At 50.9% G+C, this 17,565-nt stretch overlaps 1 protein-coding gene across 1 annotated transcript in view; it reads right to left on the bottom strand.

The window, feature by feature from the left end:
- SLCO2A1 (solute carrier organic anion transporter family member 2A1) overlaps positions 1-17,565 on the bottom strand; it is a 79,789-nt gene that overhangs the window by 41,740 nt on the left and 20,484 nt on the right. Inside the window, exon 2 of the mRNA XM_044252333.1 lies at positions 2,003-2,140. Coding sequence (XP_044108268.1) covers positions 2,003-2,140 — 138 coding nt within the window. The remainder of the gene's footprint in view (positions 1-2,002; positions 2,141-17,565) is intronic.

Raw genomic sequence — 17,565 nt, 5'->3', positions numbered from 1 at the left:
GGCAGGAGAAGCTGCTGCTTCACTGGGCAAGATGCCTGTGTCTTCTCGCATCAGCCATCTCCTCAGACTGCTGCTGGCCCTTTGTACCCAGCCCTCCTCTCCCCTTCACTCACCCATCAGCCTGGAAAGCTCTGAGACTGGGCAGCAGCCTGATTCTAATAGGATACTGATTAGCAGTGTGCTTAGAACACCATGTTGAGAAGAGTCAGAACCTGGACTCAGCTGGAAAGACGACTGTGGTTGATTAGTGACACCTGCCAGGGATAGAACTGCAGTGACCCAAATATTAGAGATTCTGTCTCCCCTCCATGAGCGAGGACGATGTGTGCTGGGGCATTATTAAAGTCATAGGCCAGCCCAAGGAGGGGCAGTCCGTGGAGGGGTACCAGGTCCCTGTGCTGTGGTCCACGTTGTGCGGGAGCTGACCAAGTGGCAGGAGCACGGCCTATGTGGGGGCATCACCAGGAAGCCAAGACACGGATGCACAGACAGAGACACATGTGTATACACACACACACACACACACACACACACACACACAAAAACATACAAACATAGAAAGCAATGGCTCTGGGAGGGAGCTCAGAGGAGAGGGCTTGAGGCCAGCAGGAGTGACTGATGGGCCACAAGGCTGCAGCTGGGCAAGTACCTGCATGTCCCAGGTGCAGAGACAACCCATGTTGGGGGGTGCGTACAGAGATTCTGGCCATGTGTTTGGGGCAGAGCAGGGCTGTGGACAAGGGAGTGAGGAGGACTGGTAGAAGCAGTGGGCTGGGGTTCAGAGGGGGGGCCTTAGCATGGGGGCCATCAGCCAGACCTGGGCTCAGACCCTGGCTGCCCTGTATGTGTGGCTGTGGCCAGCCCTGATGGGGCAATCAGGCTTTAGCTGTAAGCTTCCTCATCTAGAACCATGGCTAGGCAGAGATGTCCCCATTCCTAGGACCTCGAGGGGGATCTGGCCCAGGGCAGGGGCTCCTGAGGGCACTGTGTGTAGGCCACTGAGAGTGAAGGAGTAAAGGGCAAAGGAGTGTTTCCAGCTGGGAGCAGGACTGGGGATGGGGAAATAGAAAGGGGCCAGCTAGAAGGCTCCCCCCAACCTTTTTTTTATGGCTCTGTCTTAGAAGCTGGCCTGGTGGAGGCCGGGCTTTAAATTACATCAACCTGAATTTCACTAAGATGGAATTCTGCTCTGGGAGGGAGAGGCTGTGCCTCCATCCCAAGAGCGGGCCTTGTAGAAAGAGAAGAGAGAAGCTAGGCCAGGGAGACACATCACTTCACGTGGAACGACCAGCGTTACAGCCACAACAGAGGGGGCTCTCCTCTGCCTCTTCCTCTGGTTTCCAGTGACTCCCAGCTGACCCTGCCCTCTGACCCACAACTCCTGATCTCTGGGGCCACCCCATCTTCCTCTAACTCTGATATGCGGTCACTGAGGGACAGTGTGAAATCCCCGTTGCTGGGATGTCATAGAGAGCTGACCTTGTTTGGAAGTCAAGGCCCCTGCGGGGCTCTGGCTCCTGTGATCCTCCTAAGAGAGGAGCTACGGGGCCCGGGGTTGCTTCTCCGCCCGCACACCTAAAACTCATCTACCCGTGGACCACGGATGAGCAGAGGCCACGTAACCTTGTGCGTGGTCACAGAACTCAATGAGATAGACGCAGAGTTGGGAGGCAGATGGCCCAACACAGCCGGGGCAAGCCACGGCACACGCTCAGCCCAGTGTCCCCATCTGTCGGGTGGGGCGAGGAGAGCACTTGCTCACAGGGCTGCAGTGACTGGGCCCCAGAGTCCGGCGCTGCCAGAGGCTCTTTGCTCAGTGCCCAGGGCAGGGAAACCTCAGGAAATGCAGCTGCCACCACACCGGCCCCATCTTGCAGTCCCTATTCCCCATGTGTACCTCCCAGCTCCCCGTTCCCCTGCCCCTCCCAGAGCCCCCAGCTGAACTCTGGATTGGGGTGGGGGTGCACAAGTGGGGTCTGAGGGACCAGAACCTCCTGCTTACCTCATTCAAGCTGGAAATGAGCCCCGAGGAGGAACTGGAGAGCCCGAAGCGCTTCTCGATGGTGGTGAGGCAGCTCTTGAAGTAGGCGCTGTAGAGGAGCTGGCAGAGCTGCAGGAGGCCATGGCAGAGCACGAACACCTGTGGGAGGAGATACGGGCTGCTGAGGCCTCCAGATAGCCAGCCCCAGCCACGACCTTGGCCTTCCACTGTGGGACCTCGGAGCAGGGAGGCTAGAAGTCTGGCCTATTTCCTCACCTGTTACGTGGGAACACTCCCATCATGGGATGTCTTGAGGGTGAAACAATATCAGGGTTACACACATGATTTATACCCCACTCCAACGACTGGCTCAGTGCTATCCACCATTCCCTTCATTTCTGCCATTCACATCCGGTCAGCATAAACGGCCTAGCAGGACCACGGTGCTGGAGAAGCACCCCCAAGGCAGGGGCCTGACTCACCAGCCCCACATCCAGGGGCACTTAGCACTGAGGAGTGCCCTCACTGCACCACCGAGCCCAGCGGGCACTGCTTTGCCCTCCCTCCAGTGTCCTGGGAGGCCTGGAAGTGACTCTCCAGCCAGTGCAGCTCACTCCCAGGGGCACGATAAGCCGTGGGTCACATTGCTTCACTCCTCTTGACCTGTCCTCCATTCCCCTCTCCAGCATCAGCACCCATTCTCTGAGGCTCACCTCTAATTCACCGTGATGGTGCAAACCACCTGGTTTGAATGGCTACCCCCCCCAGTCCACCTCTCATCTGGGGTGTCTGTGGTTGTGCTTGCTTCTCTTGCTTGGATGATAGGGGTCCCAGGAAGGCCCCAGGCCATTGTCCCTGCATCCCACCCTGCCCCATAAGCCTGTCCCTGTGGGTCTGAGTGAATGTGAATGTGAGTTTGGGGTTGATGGGACAGATACACAGCTGTGAGGGTGGACAGCAGTTTGTAGCATCTGGAGTTGGCTCCAGGCTGAGCTCTGGGATTTCCTGGGTTCTAGGCTGGTGTGTTGGGCCAAAGCAAGCTCAGAGCCAGGAGCCCCATATCCCTGAGCTCCCCTGTGAGGTACCCCTTTCTGGAGACTGCACTTTTCCTTCAGGGAAGGGTGGGGTGCCCTTACGTTTCATGGCCTGCCAAAGTTCTTCTCTTAATTGAAGGCCTGGCAGCTTAGGACAGCTATTGGGGCTCCACCTTCATTTCCGTTTCCTTGCACAGCTGAGCCCACCCCATGTGCAGGGGCCTCTCTCCAGGTTATGGGATCAGAGCTGACTTTCCCTCTCCTACCTGCCAGGGCAGAGCCTTTGTGAGGCCAGCCTGGGGCTTCTGACAGGGCCCGGCACTGGCTGCCTGCCCACGCATCAGGCTCACAGTTTCCAAATCCAAGGAGGCCGTTACACCCACAAAACCACATGCCTCTCCTGACAACCTCCTGCCTGAGCCCGCGGCCACCTAGCTCCTCACCAGGGACAGAAGGAAGCCTGCCCATCTGCAGGGGGGAGGGAGCACTCCCTCCCTGCCTCCCTAGGGAGGCTTTGCTCTGCTTCCCCTCATATATTGGCATTCTTGAGATTTTATGATAAAGGTGTTTTTGAAAACTAGTCCCCTGTCTTTTACAAACGGGGAAACTGAAGTCCAGAGAGGGGGATCCCACATGCCTGCCCAGCATCCTGCACACAGTCGGCCCTCTGGACTTAGAGGCCAGGCACTGGAGATGCCTGGGTGGACCAGTCTGGGGCTGCCTCTCACTCCATCGAGCTCCCTTAGCCAGTTCCCGCCCTCTTGGGCCCCAGATTTCCCTGTGAGGTAATTGGGCTAAATTGATGGCTTTTAACTCAGTTTTGATCCATAATCACCTGGTGGGAGGTGGTGGTGTCTTTGAAATCTACAAGTCAACACCAGGCCTCCGAATCAAAATTAGAGGAAGTCCCCTGATTTCTCGCTGGCGCCTGTCCTACTGGCTCTGTGCTATGAGAGCAGGTCCTGCCTCATCCCCAACCCACCTCTCTCCCTGGATTACTGCAGCCATCTCTCATTGGCATCCTGTCTGCCCCCTTAAAACCCTGCATCCCACCACCCCAGAGACAGCTTTCTCAAACTCAAATGCAAGCAGGCTGTCCCTCAATTAACATTGCTCACTGCCCCCTGCCCCCATTCCCTATAAGATAAAAACCCATGCCTTTGGTACGGTATTGAAGATGCTACAGATCCTAGACCTTGTCTGTCTCCAGCTCCATGCCTTGCTGTGGCTGTGTTTCACGAAGACTGGCTACACCTGTATTTCCTGTCCTACATGCATCTCTTCCAGTGTGACATTGACATTCCTTCATCAAGAGGTGGGGTCTCTGTTCCCTCGCCTTCAATCAGGGCTGATCTTAGTTGCCTGCTTCTAATGAAGAGAATGAAGCAGAAGTGACGCTGTGTGACCTCTGAAGCTAAGTCCTGATGGAGGATCCATCTGGCTCCATCTCTCTTGGGACCCTTAGAAGCCAGACATCACAACGTAAGGAAGCCTGATCTCCCCTGCTCGTGGAGCGGTCACATGTTGCTGTTCCCGCCAATTCCAGCTAAAGTTTTGGTCTGCAACCAGCATCTGCTGCCAGACGTGTTACTGAAAGAGTCTCCAGAGGATTCCAGCCCCAGCCTTCATGCCAAGTGGAACAGAAATGAGCTATCCCACCAAGTTTATGTAGACGACAGATGTGTGAACAAACTGAATGCTGTCATTGTTGGAAGCACTAAGTTTTGGGTCGCTGTGTAATGCAGCACTAGATGCTTGCAACACCTACTGTAACACACCTTGCCCTTCAAACTTCATCAAGGTCATACGACTCAAGTTCCCCACAGCACACATTCATTGTCTGTGTCTTTGCTCGCTATCTGGACAGAATTATCTTCCCCTTCTTGGTCTGGATAATTACGTCTTCTTGGCTTGTTTTGCCCAGCATGGGGCTCAGTCATGAGTCTAGTTCAAAGTCGGTTCTAAAAATCCCAGTACACCATTGCTGCAGAGGCCTCTTGCCGGTTTGGCTCATGGTTGGCATTAGAAGGAGCATCTGGCAGGAGTGAGGACTGTCATAACGACCTGGGAAAGAGTACAAGGTCAGACCAAAGGATGGCCATGGGGATGTAAGGAGAGAGATGCAGAGGTTGAACTGACAAGTCTCTCACCGATTCAAGGTGGAAGAGTTTCCAGCCTCAGGGTCACGAATGGGGCAAGGCCATCCCTGAGACAGGGGCCCCAAGTGGAGGGGTGTATGCAGAGAAGGAGGGCAGCGAGTTCAGTTTTGGAACACCTGAGGTTTTGAGCATGAACTCAGGAAAGACCAGTCTCACTCTAACCAAATTAGTAATGAATTAATAGGAGTGACTAACCTCTACCAAATTCCCCAGCAGTGTTATGAGAAAAAGGTGAGGACAGTGGGAGAAAAAATCTGTCTCTTTTCTGAAAAAGGTCTTTTCTGAAAAGTGTGCTTTAGGTCTTTCCAGAAAATGCAGAAATCCCCCATTTTCTGCCCCCTGATATGAGGTGGAAGACCCACATAGAGCCAGCCAACACCTTTCCACATCCTATGCCCCTCACAGGTCCATCACCAGCTTCTGGCCACTGCAGCCCTGTCGGGTCTGGGTGCCTTCTGGGTGTCTTGGCAGAAAGGCAGGCATACACGTGGACCCTTCATTCCAGTGGCTTTAGCAGATGGAGAGGAATGAGATGATATATGGCCACCAGGGAGAAGATGCCAGCAAGGGGAAGAAGGGGATGGATGGTCCCTGCAGAGCATTCTGGCCAGGGCCACTGAAGGTTACAGCCATCTGGCCCCATTTACTGAGCTGACGCGGACTGGACCCTGGGACCATCATCCAGGTTGCTTGACCTTACCAAGAACCCATTCCATGGCCAGCATGAGATGGAGCAAAAAACTGTCAACACTTGCAGGAGAAATAGAACATGGGGTTTAAGAGTCTCTGGGGACGCACTGGTGGGAGGAGTGTCACACAGAGGAGGGATACTCAGTAACTGGAGACTTCCTCCACTCCCCTCACTTGTCAAGTAACTGAGCCTCTCTGTTGCTGCCTGAGAGGTCTAGAGCCGAATTTCCCAAGGTGCCATGCAGAACACCACTCACTCGAGATGCTTGAAGTTGAAAGTATTCCCAGGAGAAAAAAGTTTGGAGAATTTTGCTTACGATCATCCTACCTCATGAATATTTACAATTCATATTAGCATACTAAAGACTTTGAGAAAGTCAAGAACTGCTTAACTGCTTTATCCAAATTTCTCCATACGTCTCCAACCATGGAGACACATTCGCCCAACATACACTTCTAAAAAGTATACTTAACAGATAGTAACACCTTGCAAAGTATGGTTTGAGGGAGATCCCATGTCACTTTTAGAAAGCAGCTTACTGGTAGAATCAGCCCTGCGAATTCTTCACAAAACGAAAATAAAATAAAGATGTGTCACACGGCCCTATTATCTTTTGTAAAATAGCGCACCATGATTTCCTATCCCCTCACTCTACATTTTTTCTTTCTCGTGGCACTTCCGGCTTCTTAAAATTATATCATTCTCACTTACTGGCATGTCCCCCCACCAGACAGAGACTGCAGGGAAGAAAGATGATGAATGGTTTTTAGGGTGCTACTTCCCTATTGCCTGGAACAATGCCTGGTCTGCAGCTGGGGCTCAGCTGTCAAGTGAATGAATGTGTCTTTAAATGCGCTAACTCATGAGTCCTTGCTCCAGAAACTCATCATTCAGGAAGCTGCAGGTTCATTGTAATGGTCTGTCCTCAGTCATATATGAACCCCCTCTTCAGTGCTGCCTTAGGTCAGTCCTCAGGCTATAAAGGTCACCAGGCACAAAGAAGCATGTGTCCCCTCTGCTGCCCCACTCGTTTACTGGGCTCAACACTAAATCATTGTTGGGTGTTTCTAAACTCAGACTAAAAAGTTCAACAACGAAGGAGCTTTCTGGGGTGGTAGAAATAGTTTATGTTTTGATTGAGGCCGTATTTATGCAGGTATTTACATTGTCAAAACTCATCAACCATTTAAAATCTGAGCTCTTATTAGATGTACACTATAGTTCAATAGAGTTGATTTAAGGAAAAATTAATTTTTAAGTAGACTTGCAACCATGAAAGCATTCAAAATAATGTTCTGAGGCTTTGAAGGGAATTTCACAATTTTGTTTTTTATTTTTTTTTAGAGGGGCAGGGAGGGGCACAGAGAGAGAAAGAGAGAGAATCTTAAGCAGGTCCCACACACAGTGAAGAGCCCGATCTGAGGACACTGAGGTCATGACCTGAGCTGAAATCAAGAGTTGGACACTTAACCAGCTGAGTCATTCAGGCATCCCGTTTCATTTTTTAATATTATGAGCATTGGCAGTGTCACTGGAATACATGTATTTATTCAAGGAGCCCACTTTGAAGGGGGAGAACCCATGTACAGGGCGAACTATGTGTGGGTGCCAGTATAAACAGCTAGGTTTCCATGTGTGTAAAACTGTGCATGTCCTTAGACACATGTTGTAGAAGGAAGCTCGAGGAGAAGGCTCACATGAGGGAATGTTCCCACAAGGTGTGGTGTGTGGGAAGCTCTAAGACCCAAATCTTCACACCCACAGCTCCATTCCTCCCACAGCACTAACAAACGTGAAGAGGACGCCCAGAGAGGAGACTGGGGTGGTCATGCAGATCTTTCTTCTAATGAAGAGAAATCTTTTTGCTACCTGTGTCCAAGAGCTACAAAAGGCTGATGAGCAGATGTGATAGCAAGTGGAGGTTCAGACTGGGGTCCTGGTCAAGGTTTGGATGTAAGGAATAAAGCCATAGAGAGTGAACCATAAGGACACCATAAGGACAAGGAGGGAAAGCTTCATAGCTCAGGATGCATGAGAAACGGTCGAAGTGCAGCCAAGATGGGGTGTCCTTGACTTTACCTGTTGATCACCCTCTTTTTCAACCTAAGCGTTAGGATGACAATCTGAGGCATCCACTCATGATTACAGAGACCCTGGGCAGAAGTTCTGAAATGCAAACCCCATGAGGTTGCTACCTGTTTGATCGCTGACTCTGCTGTGAACCACTTCTGATTTTGTCCACACATATCCTGGGGAAGGCAAAACTCCAAAAAATTCACCGAGCCTGAGGTCCACTAGGATGTGATGTGTCTGAGATAGCTTGGTATATGAGGGAGCTTAGGAGTGGGAAGAAAACCCTTCGGGGGGTTGGGGGACTGACCAAGGCATAGGCTGTGACTGCCCAGTTGGAACAACTGCTTCATTCTACCAGTGGCTGCTGCCAGCAATCCCAATAGAGCTATTCTTCAGAAAGAAGGAAGGAGGGAAGGAGGGAGGAAAGGAGGGAGGGAGGGAAGGAAAGAGGAAGAGAGGGAGAAGAAAGAGAAAAGAAGAGCACAGTAAGACCTTATTCTCACTTTCCCCAGCAATTTGGGGAGAGTTCAGGGGTGCGCTGAAGGCCACTCTCCAGCTCTCTGAGGGAGGGAGGAAGCAGACCCCCCAGTGCTGCTTGCTTTCATCCCTCCAGCCTCGGGGAGTCAAAGCCTAGCTGCAGTGTCCCTTCTGTTGTCCTTGTCCCTAGGCCGGAGCTGAGCGCACCCCAGACAGGCTCACTCATCTGGTGGGAAGCACCAGATCTGCACGGCCATGCTGACAACCCGAGGGGGTCTGAGCGACACCTGGCCGTGGGAAACCCTTTTTCACAGTCAACTGGAATCCCTCCTATGTAATCGCAAATCCACTTCCATCTCTTTTCTCTTTTTCATCTGTCCCCTTTATTCTGAATCAATGTATCACACACATATGTTTAAAAAAAAAAAATCAAGTAACACCGAAGGGCTTAGAACGCCGAGGCCCTGGCCTGCACTCAGCTCTAGTCCACCACCCGTGCTGCAGGTCGGGGACAGCCACCTCTGGTGTCAGCTTTTCTGTGCATTACACCCATGCATATCAAAATAATACGCTTGCTCTGCAGTTTCCTGATGTGCCACTGTGGACTGCCTGCCATTAGAGGAGAGGATTCAACTCCCTCGCTCTTGAGTCTCCCATCCTTCCCCCTGCTCCTCCCAACTTGTAATCGTTCTCTGCATTTGTGTGTTAATGTATTGGATCATTTCACTCTGTGGCAAGCCAGCTGGGAGTCCGAAGGAGCAGGGCTTCCCTGCTCAGCACACACCCATCCTCAGCACACACTCCGTCAGTTCATGGAGAAGGTTGTCTGTGCTTTCCAGGGGTCAAAGGATGCTCTATACTGCCCCCTTGGGGTTCAGCCCCACTTCTCATTTCTGTCTCTGCAACACCTCCTGGTTCTAAGTCTGTTGCTCTCTAGGGCTGTGCCCAGTCTAAGGGCTCCCCACACTGTAGGCACCATGCATGCACCTGGAAACGATCCTTCCTTGGTCCATTGACATTCCCAACCATCTCCATATTGCTGAAATTATTGCAACTGTTCATCTATTCATAATCTCTATCCCTTTTCCTTCTTTTTTCTGTTACTGGCTTTCACCATTCTTTCATTCTTTATTCTCATTATAATGAGAATGATGGAATTGAGGGAAGACAAACATGCGCCCAATCTGCCATCTTGAATCATAAACCCAATGTCTTTCTTGATGCTAATCTAGCAAACAAATTGATAATTCTGTGCCCACTTTTCCAATGGGGAAAAAAAGCAGTATACACTTATCAGTGGACTAAATAGTCAAAGCAAACTGTGTACCCATGTCTTTCTCTACAACTCTCCCCCACACCTCCCTGTTAAATTCATGCATTCTGCTACCTCATTTATTTGACCACAGTCTTCCAGAGTGGTTGGAGCGCCTCCAACAGAAGGCACATGGCCAGAGAGTGGTGATGGCTCTGGGTGTCTGCCACCCCCACTGCTATTTGTGTCTTTAAGTGTCTCTACCCTCATAGCCCATTTTCAGTCCTGGCTGGCAGCTCACCACATGGGTAAGACCTAGGAGGTGAGGCTCTGGGCAAAAGAGGCCATAGTGCAAATGGGGATGAAGAAGGCAATTCAGAAAGGGTAACTCCTGGCTCCTTACTTCAGAGACAAGTAGGCCTCTCAAAGGGGAGGCAGGTCTCTGGGAGGGCTCCTCTGAGGCCCACCTGAGAGGCTCCTCAGAGCTGGATGGGAGACAGGTATCCTTTTCCCTGTCCGCCAAAAGAAAAAGAAGGGAGCCAAGCAAGGACTCAGATGTAAAAATCTTTCACCAGTTGGCCTTTTTATCCCTCTTGTACCTTTTGCAGGGTGTGACTTTGGGATCCAAACCATGGCCCTGTGGCCCCAAAGGGAAATGTCTCTTTCAAGAAGTGATTCAGGAAATCAAATATTTTCCCATGCAGGAAGACTGTCTGAACAAGATAAAGTTCAGAGATTCAAAATAGCCAGTCTTGGGTCAAAGTGGATGGTATTCATAGTGGTGATAATAAAAGGTATCTTTAGTGTTATTATGAACTAGAAAAATGCCTTTGATATGACAGGGTCCTGGGAGCCCTTGGAAGTCTAAAAATCAGGATAACCTAAAAAGAAAAACACCATTTCCACTACTGCTTCCTTGTTCCTTACGAGGGAAGTAGCCAAGCTGGAGAGTTGCAACTGGGAACCAAGGGGAGGCCAGTCAAGCCAGGCCCCTGGCGGGTCTCTCCAGCGCCCCCGTGGCAGCCTCTACTGTCCACACAGTGGCCTTATTGTATAGCAGGGTTCTCCTCATATGACTGAGAAAGTCCCCTCTCCGAGGCCTGTGAGAGCTGCTTCAGGGAGGATGGAGGCTCAGTGGAGGCCAGGAGGCCACAGGAAATCACAGCTGGCACAGAGGAGCCTCACACCCAAGTGGGCTCTCTCCCACTTTCATCTTGCCCAGGGGGTCCTGGCCAAGGTACCTCTGGAGCCGGGTCCCCACTGAATTGAATTAGGTGAGATCTTTCGGTCATTTTTTTAGTTTAGTCTACTCAGCTTAGATAAAAATCTCACCTGAAGGCCTCTATGTAAGATTGAAATTAGGATGGACACTGAAAGTCCCAACCTGCATAATTCCTTTAGTTTTTATTATTATTTTGTGTTTTTGTATTTAATATTATTATGAGCTAGAAAAGGCCTTTGATAAGCCAGAGTTCTGGGGGTCCTTGCAGGTATATAGACCAGAACCATCTGTAAAAACATACAGCTGCCATTGGGGTGTCCTTGTCTGAGGGGACGCCGGGCACAGAAAAGGGACGTACAAGAGCTCTCCAGCTCCTAAACCCGGTGACCCTCGAATACTTTGGGCCATGGTTATTTTGTTTAGGTTTTCTCCTGTCTGACAGTTGGCTCCAGGGAGGGAGAAGGCAGATGGCTGGGCTGATTTGGTATCATTTGTGAGGGAAGATAAAATGAAGAACAGAGAGTGAGAGACGGCCTGGGATGATGGGAACCCGAAGTCTGGCCTTTAGAAATCATGGATTAAAAAGAAAATTCTGGTAGAGATGAAACATGAGCACATGAGACTAAATGAACTTATCAGATTAGCTAGAAACAGGTGCTCAAGGGTTCTCGGAAAAACCAAAACTTTGAAACAAACCTATCATTGACATTTATGTTAATACATGCTGCAGAAATTCCTGAAATTATTTACTTATTTTTTAAGTCAGAAAAGCTTTCCTTCGTGGAGTACGAGTGTCATTTGCGTTTTCCAGAATCTGGCACAAGAGTAATTTGTTAGAGTGAAACAAGTCACCGTTAGGGAAATTGCTTTGAATTCACGTATGACAGGAAAAGAACATTCAAACTGTATTAATACGGAGACTTCAACCTATTTTATATTCTTCCTATGCGTTGTAGTAAAAAGACAGGTTGTTACTATTTTCCCCTCACTTCCCTGAAGGAGGGGGAGCTAGTTTTTCAGAAAGAGAGAAAGGGGGGACTGGAGACACGGTATCCAAAGAGTTTAGGATACTGAAGCTGATCCCCAGGAAGCTGGTTGGGAGGAAGGCTGGCTTGCGGCTCTGGGGAAGCATCAAGGGATATTTTCTTGTCTGTTTACTTATTTTGTCTTCCTCCGTGTGTCAGTCTTGGTCACCCCGTATCTTCTGCATCTGGCTATCTGGCACATAATAAATGTCCAGTCAATATTTGCTGCATTCTGTTCATCCCCATACTACCCTGAGAGGCAAGCAGGATTCCTTTCATTTATGGATGAGGAAACGGAGCTTCAGGGAAGCTTACACAGTTGTCTCATGTCACACACCTGGTAAATGATAGCAGTCTGCTGACGCCAAATGAGGCCGTCATCCCGCTCCACCGAGCTGCCCAATCTTATGAGAGAATTTGGGGGAAGAAGGCATCCCTAAAATTGTTTTTATCGCGATTGGTTATCAGGGCACCTGGGTGTCTCAGTCAGTTAGGCGTCCAACTACTGGTTTCAGCTCAGGTCATGACCTCAGGGTTGTGAGACGAAGCCCCGAGTGGCATCAGGCTCACTGTTCAGTAGGGTGTCTGACTGGGATTCTTTTCCTCTGCCCCTCCCCGACACGTGTGTGCGTGCTCTCTCTAATAAATAAATCTTACAAAAGAAAAAAAAAAAAAAAAGATTGCTGGCTATGTAATTGCCAATCCAATGGCCTCCAGAGGTGGCTTACCTAAGTTCTGCAGTGTTCAACACATTTGTTCCCCTCACATTTGTGATGTCACCCGCCATCTCAGTGCTCTTGCTCTGTCTGTCTCTTCTTAGAAAGCCCTTTTCTGGCTTCCCAGATAATGAGGGTGGTGTCTGGGCTCTGTCCTCAGCCCCTTTGCCCGTCTCCCTATACAGGCTGGCACTGGGCACCCCACTCACCGCCCCCCCACCGTAGGGCCACCCTGGAGGCCCACTGACGCCCCCTGGTGCAGCTGGAGGGCAGACCCCCTCCTCTAGCCCGGACCATGCAGTGAACCGCATTCCACACATTGCAGCTTTGACGCCCGGCCAGTATCTGAGATTCATGACCCGAACCATTATCTTCCTCTGGATCGTCTCTACTTCTCATTTCAGTTCTTGCCCTGGGACGTCAACCTCCAAACCAAGACTCGAATCCACACCAAGCTCTCCAGCCCTCTACTCCAGTCACTATCAGATCCCACCCGGTCACGGTGACAGGTTCCTACCCTTTTCCTCAGCCTACTCCCTCCTCCTTGCAATCTGCTCTTGGGCCAGTAGTCATCTTTTCAGAAACTTGAAGTATAACATTCACACAAAAAAGGCATCAGTCACAGAGAACAGCCTGACAAAATTTCACAAACTGAGGCCACGTAAGGGACCAGTACCCAGATCAAAAAGCAGAAAGGGCCTTGCTTCCCAGAAGGCCCTCATGCCCTTCTCTGCCATGCCCCACCTCCCGGAGAACAGCTCTCCTGACTTCCAGCAGCACAGGTCAGGCTGCCTGTTCCGTACTTCACGGAAATACTATGGATCACATACTACGTCAGCATGATCTTCTGAACATGGAGATCAGAGCCTGTCCTGACCCTCTCAAAAACCCTCCAACAGAGTCAGACCAGCTCAGATTAAAAATAAGCAAAGTACCCAGCCTCCAGGGCCCTCCCTGTCCCAGCGCCCAGGCACCTTCTGCTCTTGCCACGTTACCCACCACCTGGGCCTCTTCTCAGGTGCCGAGCTACCTCTGTTCAGCCTGGGTAGAAAGTGGAAACTGAGCAGAAAATTTATAGCCTCTGTGAGATGAGGTGTTGCCTCAGAGCCTTTGAGGGTGGAGGTCATTCACCCTCCCCGGGGACTCTTTACTCCTGTCCCCTCCCCGATCCTTCTGGTGGTGGAGAATGGCCCTCCTGTTACACCCTCCCCATTGTTCATTGGGGCAGTGACCCTGGCTGCAATTACAACCACCTGCCATATCTGGGTCCCTGAGGCAATTCTGGTGCCTCACGTGTACCTCACGTGTACCTGTCACCGGGCAGGAGGGCAGAGGAAGGAAACAGTTGCAGAAGCGGGGCTGCTACTTGATGAGAGGAGGCTATGGCTTGGCCCATGCTTCCTAACCAATAAATCAATGGGAAGGATTACATTTCGGCAAGTGGCACCATGGGTTCCCGAGGTCCCTGTAAGCCATAAGCAAGTGGATGTGAAGTGATTAAAAGGTACTGTAAATTCCTTGTACAATGGGTTGTTGTTTCCTTCCTATTGTATTCCAAAAAGTTCTGGAGCCTGGTAAGTTGCTTAGCAAGCCCTTGTAACTTCTCTCACTCTCCTCGGAGTTTCACCCTGGACCAGCTCCCTATCAGAGCTCCCAAGCATCTCCATTTGTAGAAATGAAAGCTCAGACTCCTTTTTGACTCTTGGCCCCACCAGGTGCAGCAGCAGAGGAGAGACTGGGGCCTCACTCCTGCAGGGTGAGGAGGGGAGCAAGTGAGTGAGCATCTGGGTGTGGCCTGGCCCACTGGGTGAGGAGCCTGAGAAGGTTCAGTAGAAACAGGTGGGTACCCCAGCAGGATAAGGAAGGAGCCCTTGCCTAGGGAAGCCCCTGCCAGGGACGGCCCATGCCCACCCACTCTTCGCTGAGTAAACCATCCCTAGCCTCTCCCGGTAAACCACAGCGTGCTCAGCCCATCAAAGCCACAGGGAGGACTGAGAACAAAGCATCCAGAGCCTGTAAGAGAGTCCAACACAGCTTGAGAGGAGGCTGAGGGGCTGCCCAGCCTGAGAGGCCAAGGCACAGACACGTGTGTGTAGCTGCCCATGGGTGCAGACCCAGACACCGCACTGGGCGCTGCTCTGGTGGTTCAGCACTCTCTGTCCTGCAGCTCTGGTGTCAGGGTGCCCCCAGAGGCTCTGGCACAGACACAGTGGGGCACGCAGGCACACACATGCACCAGATGGGCACGCTCAGCCCGCTACGCCCATCACGTGCACACACAAAGGTGGGGACTCCCCTGCAACAGGCCTGTAAGTGGCAGAGACAATGCTTTCCCATGTGGGAACGTGTCACACCCCGTTCCGATCGTCCTGGCATTCCCCTGCATGCTGAGGGACCCAGGATTCACAGCCCCGGGCTGTTCTCCTAGAGGCCCACACCCTTCCAAGATCCCATCACTCTGGAAGAGAAGCAGCCCCCTAAAACCTTGGCCCCAGGTGGAGCAGGCCCTTGGCAGCCAAGACATTCAAAGGAAAACCCAACCTGCAACAGAGTGAAGTGATTGCTCCCACGTAGGAAAATCACATTTCTGTTCTCCTGGTGGCAGGTGGAAGGATGGCAGGAAGAAAGGGCTTTGTCCCACACTCGAATTTCTCTACCCCCTCTGATACTTCAAGGGAATAAAGTATCTTCCCTCAGTGCTAAGCTATGATCATGATTCCAGAATCTGCCACCCGACCTCCTGTAGATCACAAGAGGGGCGTGCTCCCTGGTAGTCTCCGTTCCCCCCACTGACCCATGAGAGTCAAAATATCAAAGATATAGACCCAAAGGGTTACACCACATACAGTGCTGTCCCCCAACACTCTTTCTTATGATCCTCATGACTGATCTCATGTGTCTCTACACCCAAATCCTTCTGTCTCTGAAACTCACAGCAAAGTACTAGGGACACTCTCCACCACGTATGCTGGGCCCAGCCTCCTTGCTGGGGATGACGGATTTAACTCTATCCTTGGACTAGGTTAGGGTCAAAGCCCTGGCTCCTGGTACCTGTGAAAGTAACATTATTTTGAAATGTTTGAAATGGGCTCTCTGCAGATGTAAGCAAGTTAAGGTGAGGTCCTACTGGAATAGGGCAGGCCCCCAGCCAATGGCTGATGTCCTTATGAGAAGAAATTTGGATACTGAGATACACAAGACAATGGAGGCAGAGAATGACTGACGTGTCTGCAAGCCAAGATACTAAGGACTTCTGCCAGTCACTAGAATCTGTGACCCCGTTGGTCTTCATCTCCTCATTCAGTGACAGAACCCTGTCCCTCTGGTCCAGCTGTCCTCAGCTGACCCTCGCAGAAACCTGTTTCACTTCTGCTGGGCCACCACCTCTCCTCCAGCTCCAGGAGGGTGTTCTCACTGACTTTCCAGGTGACTGAGGAAGCAGGTTGCTTTATTTTTCAATTGTTAAGTCCCTCCAAATTCACCCAGCTATTTTCTTAATTCCTCTATTAGTCACTTATTGTCCACTGTGGGCAAACACAGTAATAGCTAAGGTCTCCTGCGCTGGGCACCCATTTCCTGCCTCACCCTTGTTCCCATCCTTGATCTGTCTTGCCTTTAGGCTCCTCTCCCCAACACTGGGTGTCTCTTTACTCATTCTCAGGTTCCTCTGCCTTCTATCCACAGCTGGAGGTCCCTGAGAATGTTCCCCAAATACAGAGAAATCGTTGCATGTGAGCCAATAGTTATAGGAAGCCCATGCAAAATGGGGGTGGGGTGTGCTCCCTCTCTCCTCCAGCTGAAACTCTTTTCCCTTCTACCTTTCAGAGCTGTTGCACAGAATGCCCTGTCTTCCTGGCTGATGACAAATCCTCACCAGGATCAGTCCATCTGCAAGCATTCTGCCACAGGCCAGAAAACAGATTCTACTCACCATTTTTTTCTAGATCTATAGAAGATACAGCTCCAGATTGACTTGCTCTTCCAGACTTTTCCTTTTCCAGACTCACTGCAACCTGTGCTTGCCAGCATGCACACCTGTAGGAGGCCTCCTTCCTTTCCCGGCTCTGGGAGGCACTTGTGTCTATTCCTTAAACACACCTCTCTGCGTGTGGGTTCTGCCTCCTGTTCACGCTGTTTTCTGCTTAGAACTCTCTCATGCACCCTGCCCTCCCTTGACCCCTTGTTGGCCTAGCTCTGATTGCCCTGTTAAGCTCTGTTTGCACATCACTTTAATGCCATCACCCTTGTGATTTCAGGGCAGTCATGGTTATATTGGGGGGGGGGGAGGTCAACTCCTAAAGACCTCACTTAGTTCAAAACACACACAAGTCAAGACTTAACCTTCACTGCATGTGGGATCTCCCTATGATGACTGAAACAGCGCCTCCCTCTGGCAAAGGTGCAGACACAGTTTATGATTCCTTTGGACTGCCAGCTCTGATGGATTTGATTGGGGGCTGTGAGTGTGTGTGTGTGTGTGTGTGTGTGTGTGTGTGTGTGTCTATTTGGGGGGGTGCATTATTTGCTTGTTTTGCCCAGACGGAACATAAAAATAATGTGATAAGCAGATATGTATTGAATACCATCACGGGCAAAACATATTCCATAGGAAACCAAGGGCCAAGCAGGGCCAGACCCCTCCTGGGGCTCCCATTTGTTAAGAAGATGAGGGATAGGGGCGCCTGGGTGGCTCAGTGGGTTAAGCCTCTGCCTTCGGCTCAGGTCATGATCCCGGGGTCCTGGGATCGAGCCCTGCATCGGGCTCTCTGCTCGGCAGGGAGCCTGCCTCCCTTCCTCTCTCTCTGCCTGCCTCTCTGCCTACTTGTGATCTCTCTCTGTCAAATAAATAAATAAAAATCTTTAAATAAAAAAAAAGAAGAAGAAGATGAGGAATATGTACACAATAGTAGTATCTGCTTGTAAGGGGATATGGAA

This window comes from Neovison vison, chromosome 6 (genome assembly GCF_020171115.1).
Source record: "Neovison vison isolate M4711 chromosome 6, ASM_NN_V1, whole genome shotgun sequence".
Taxonomy (NCBI): domain Eukaryota; kingdom Metazoa; phylum Chordata; class Mammalia; order Carnivora; family Mustelidae; genus Neogale; species Neogale vison.
This window is presented reverse-complemented; position numbering and strand designations above follow the sequence as displayed.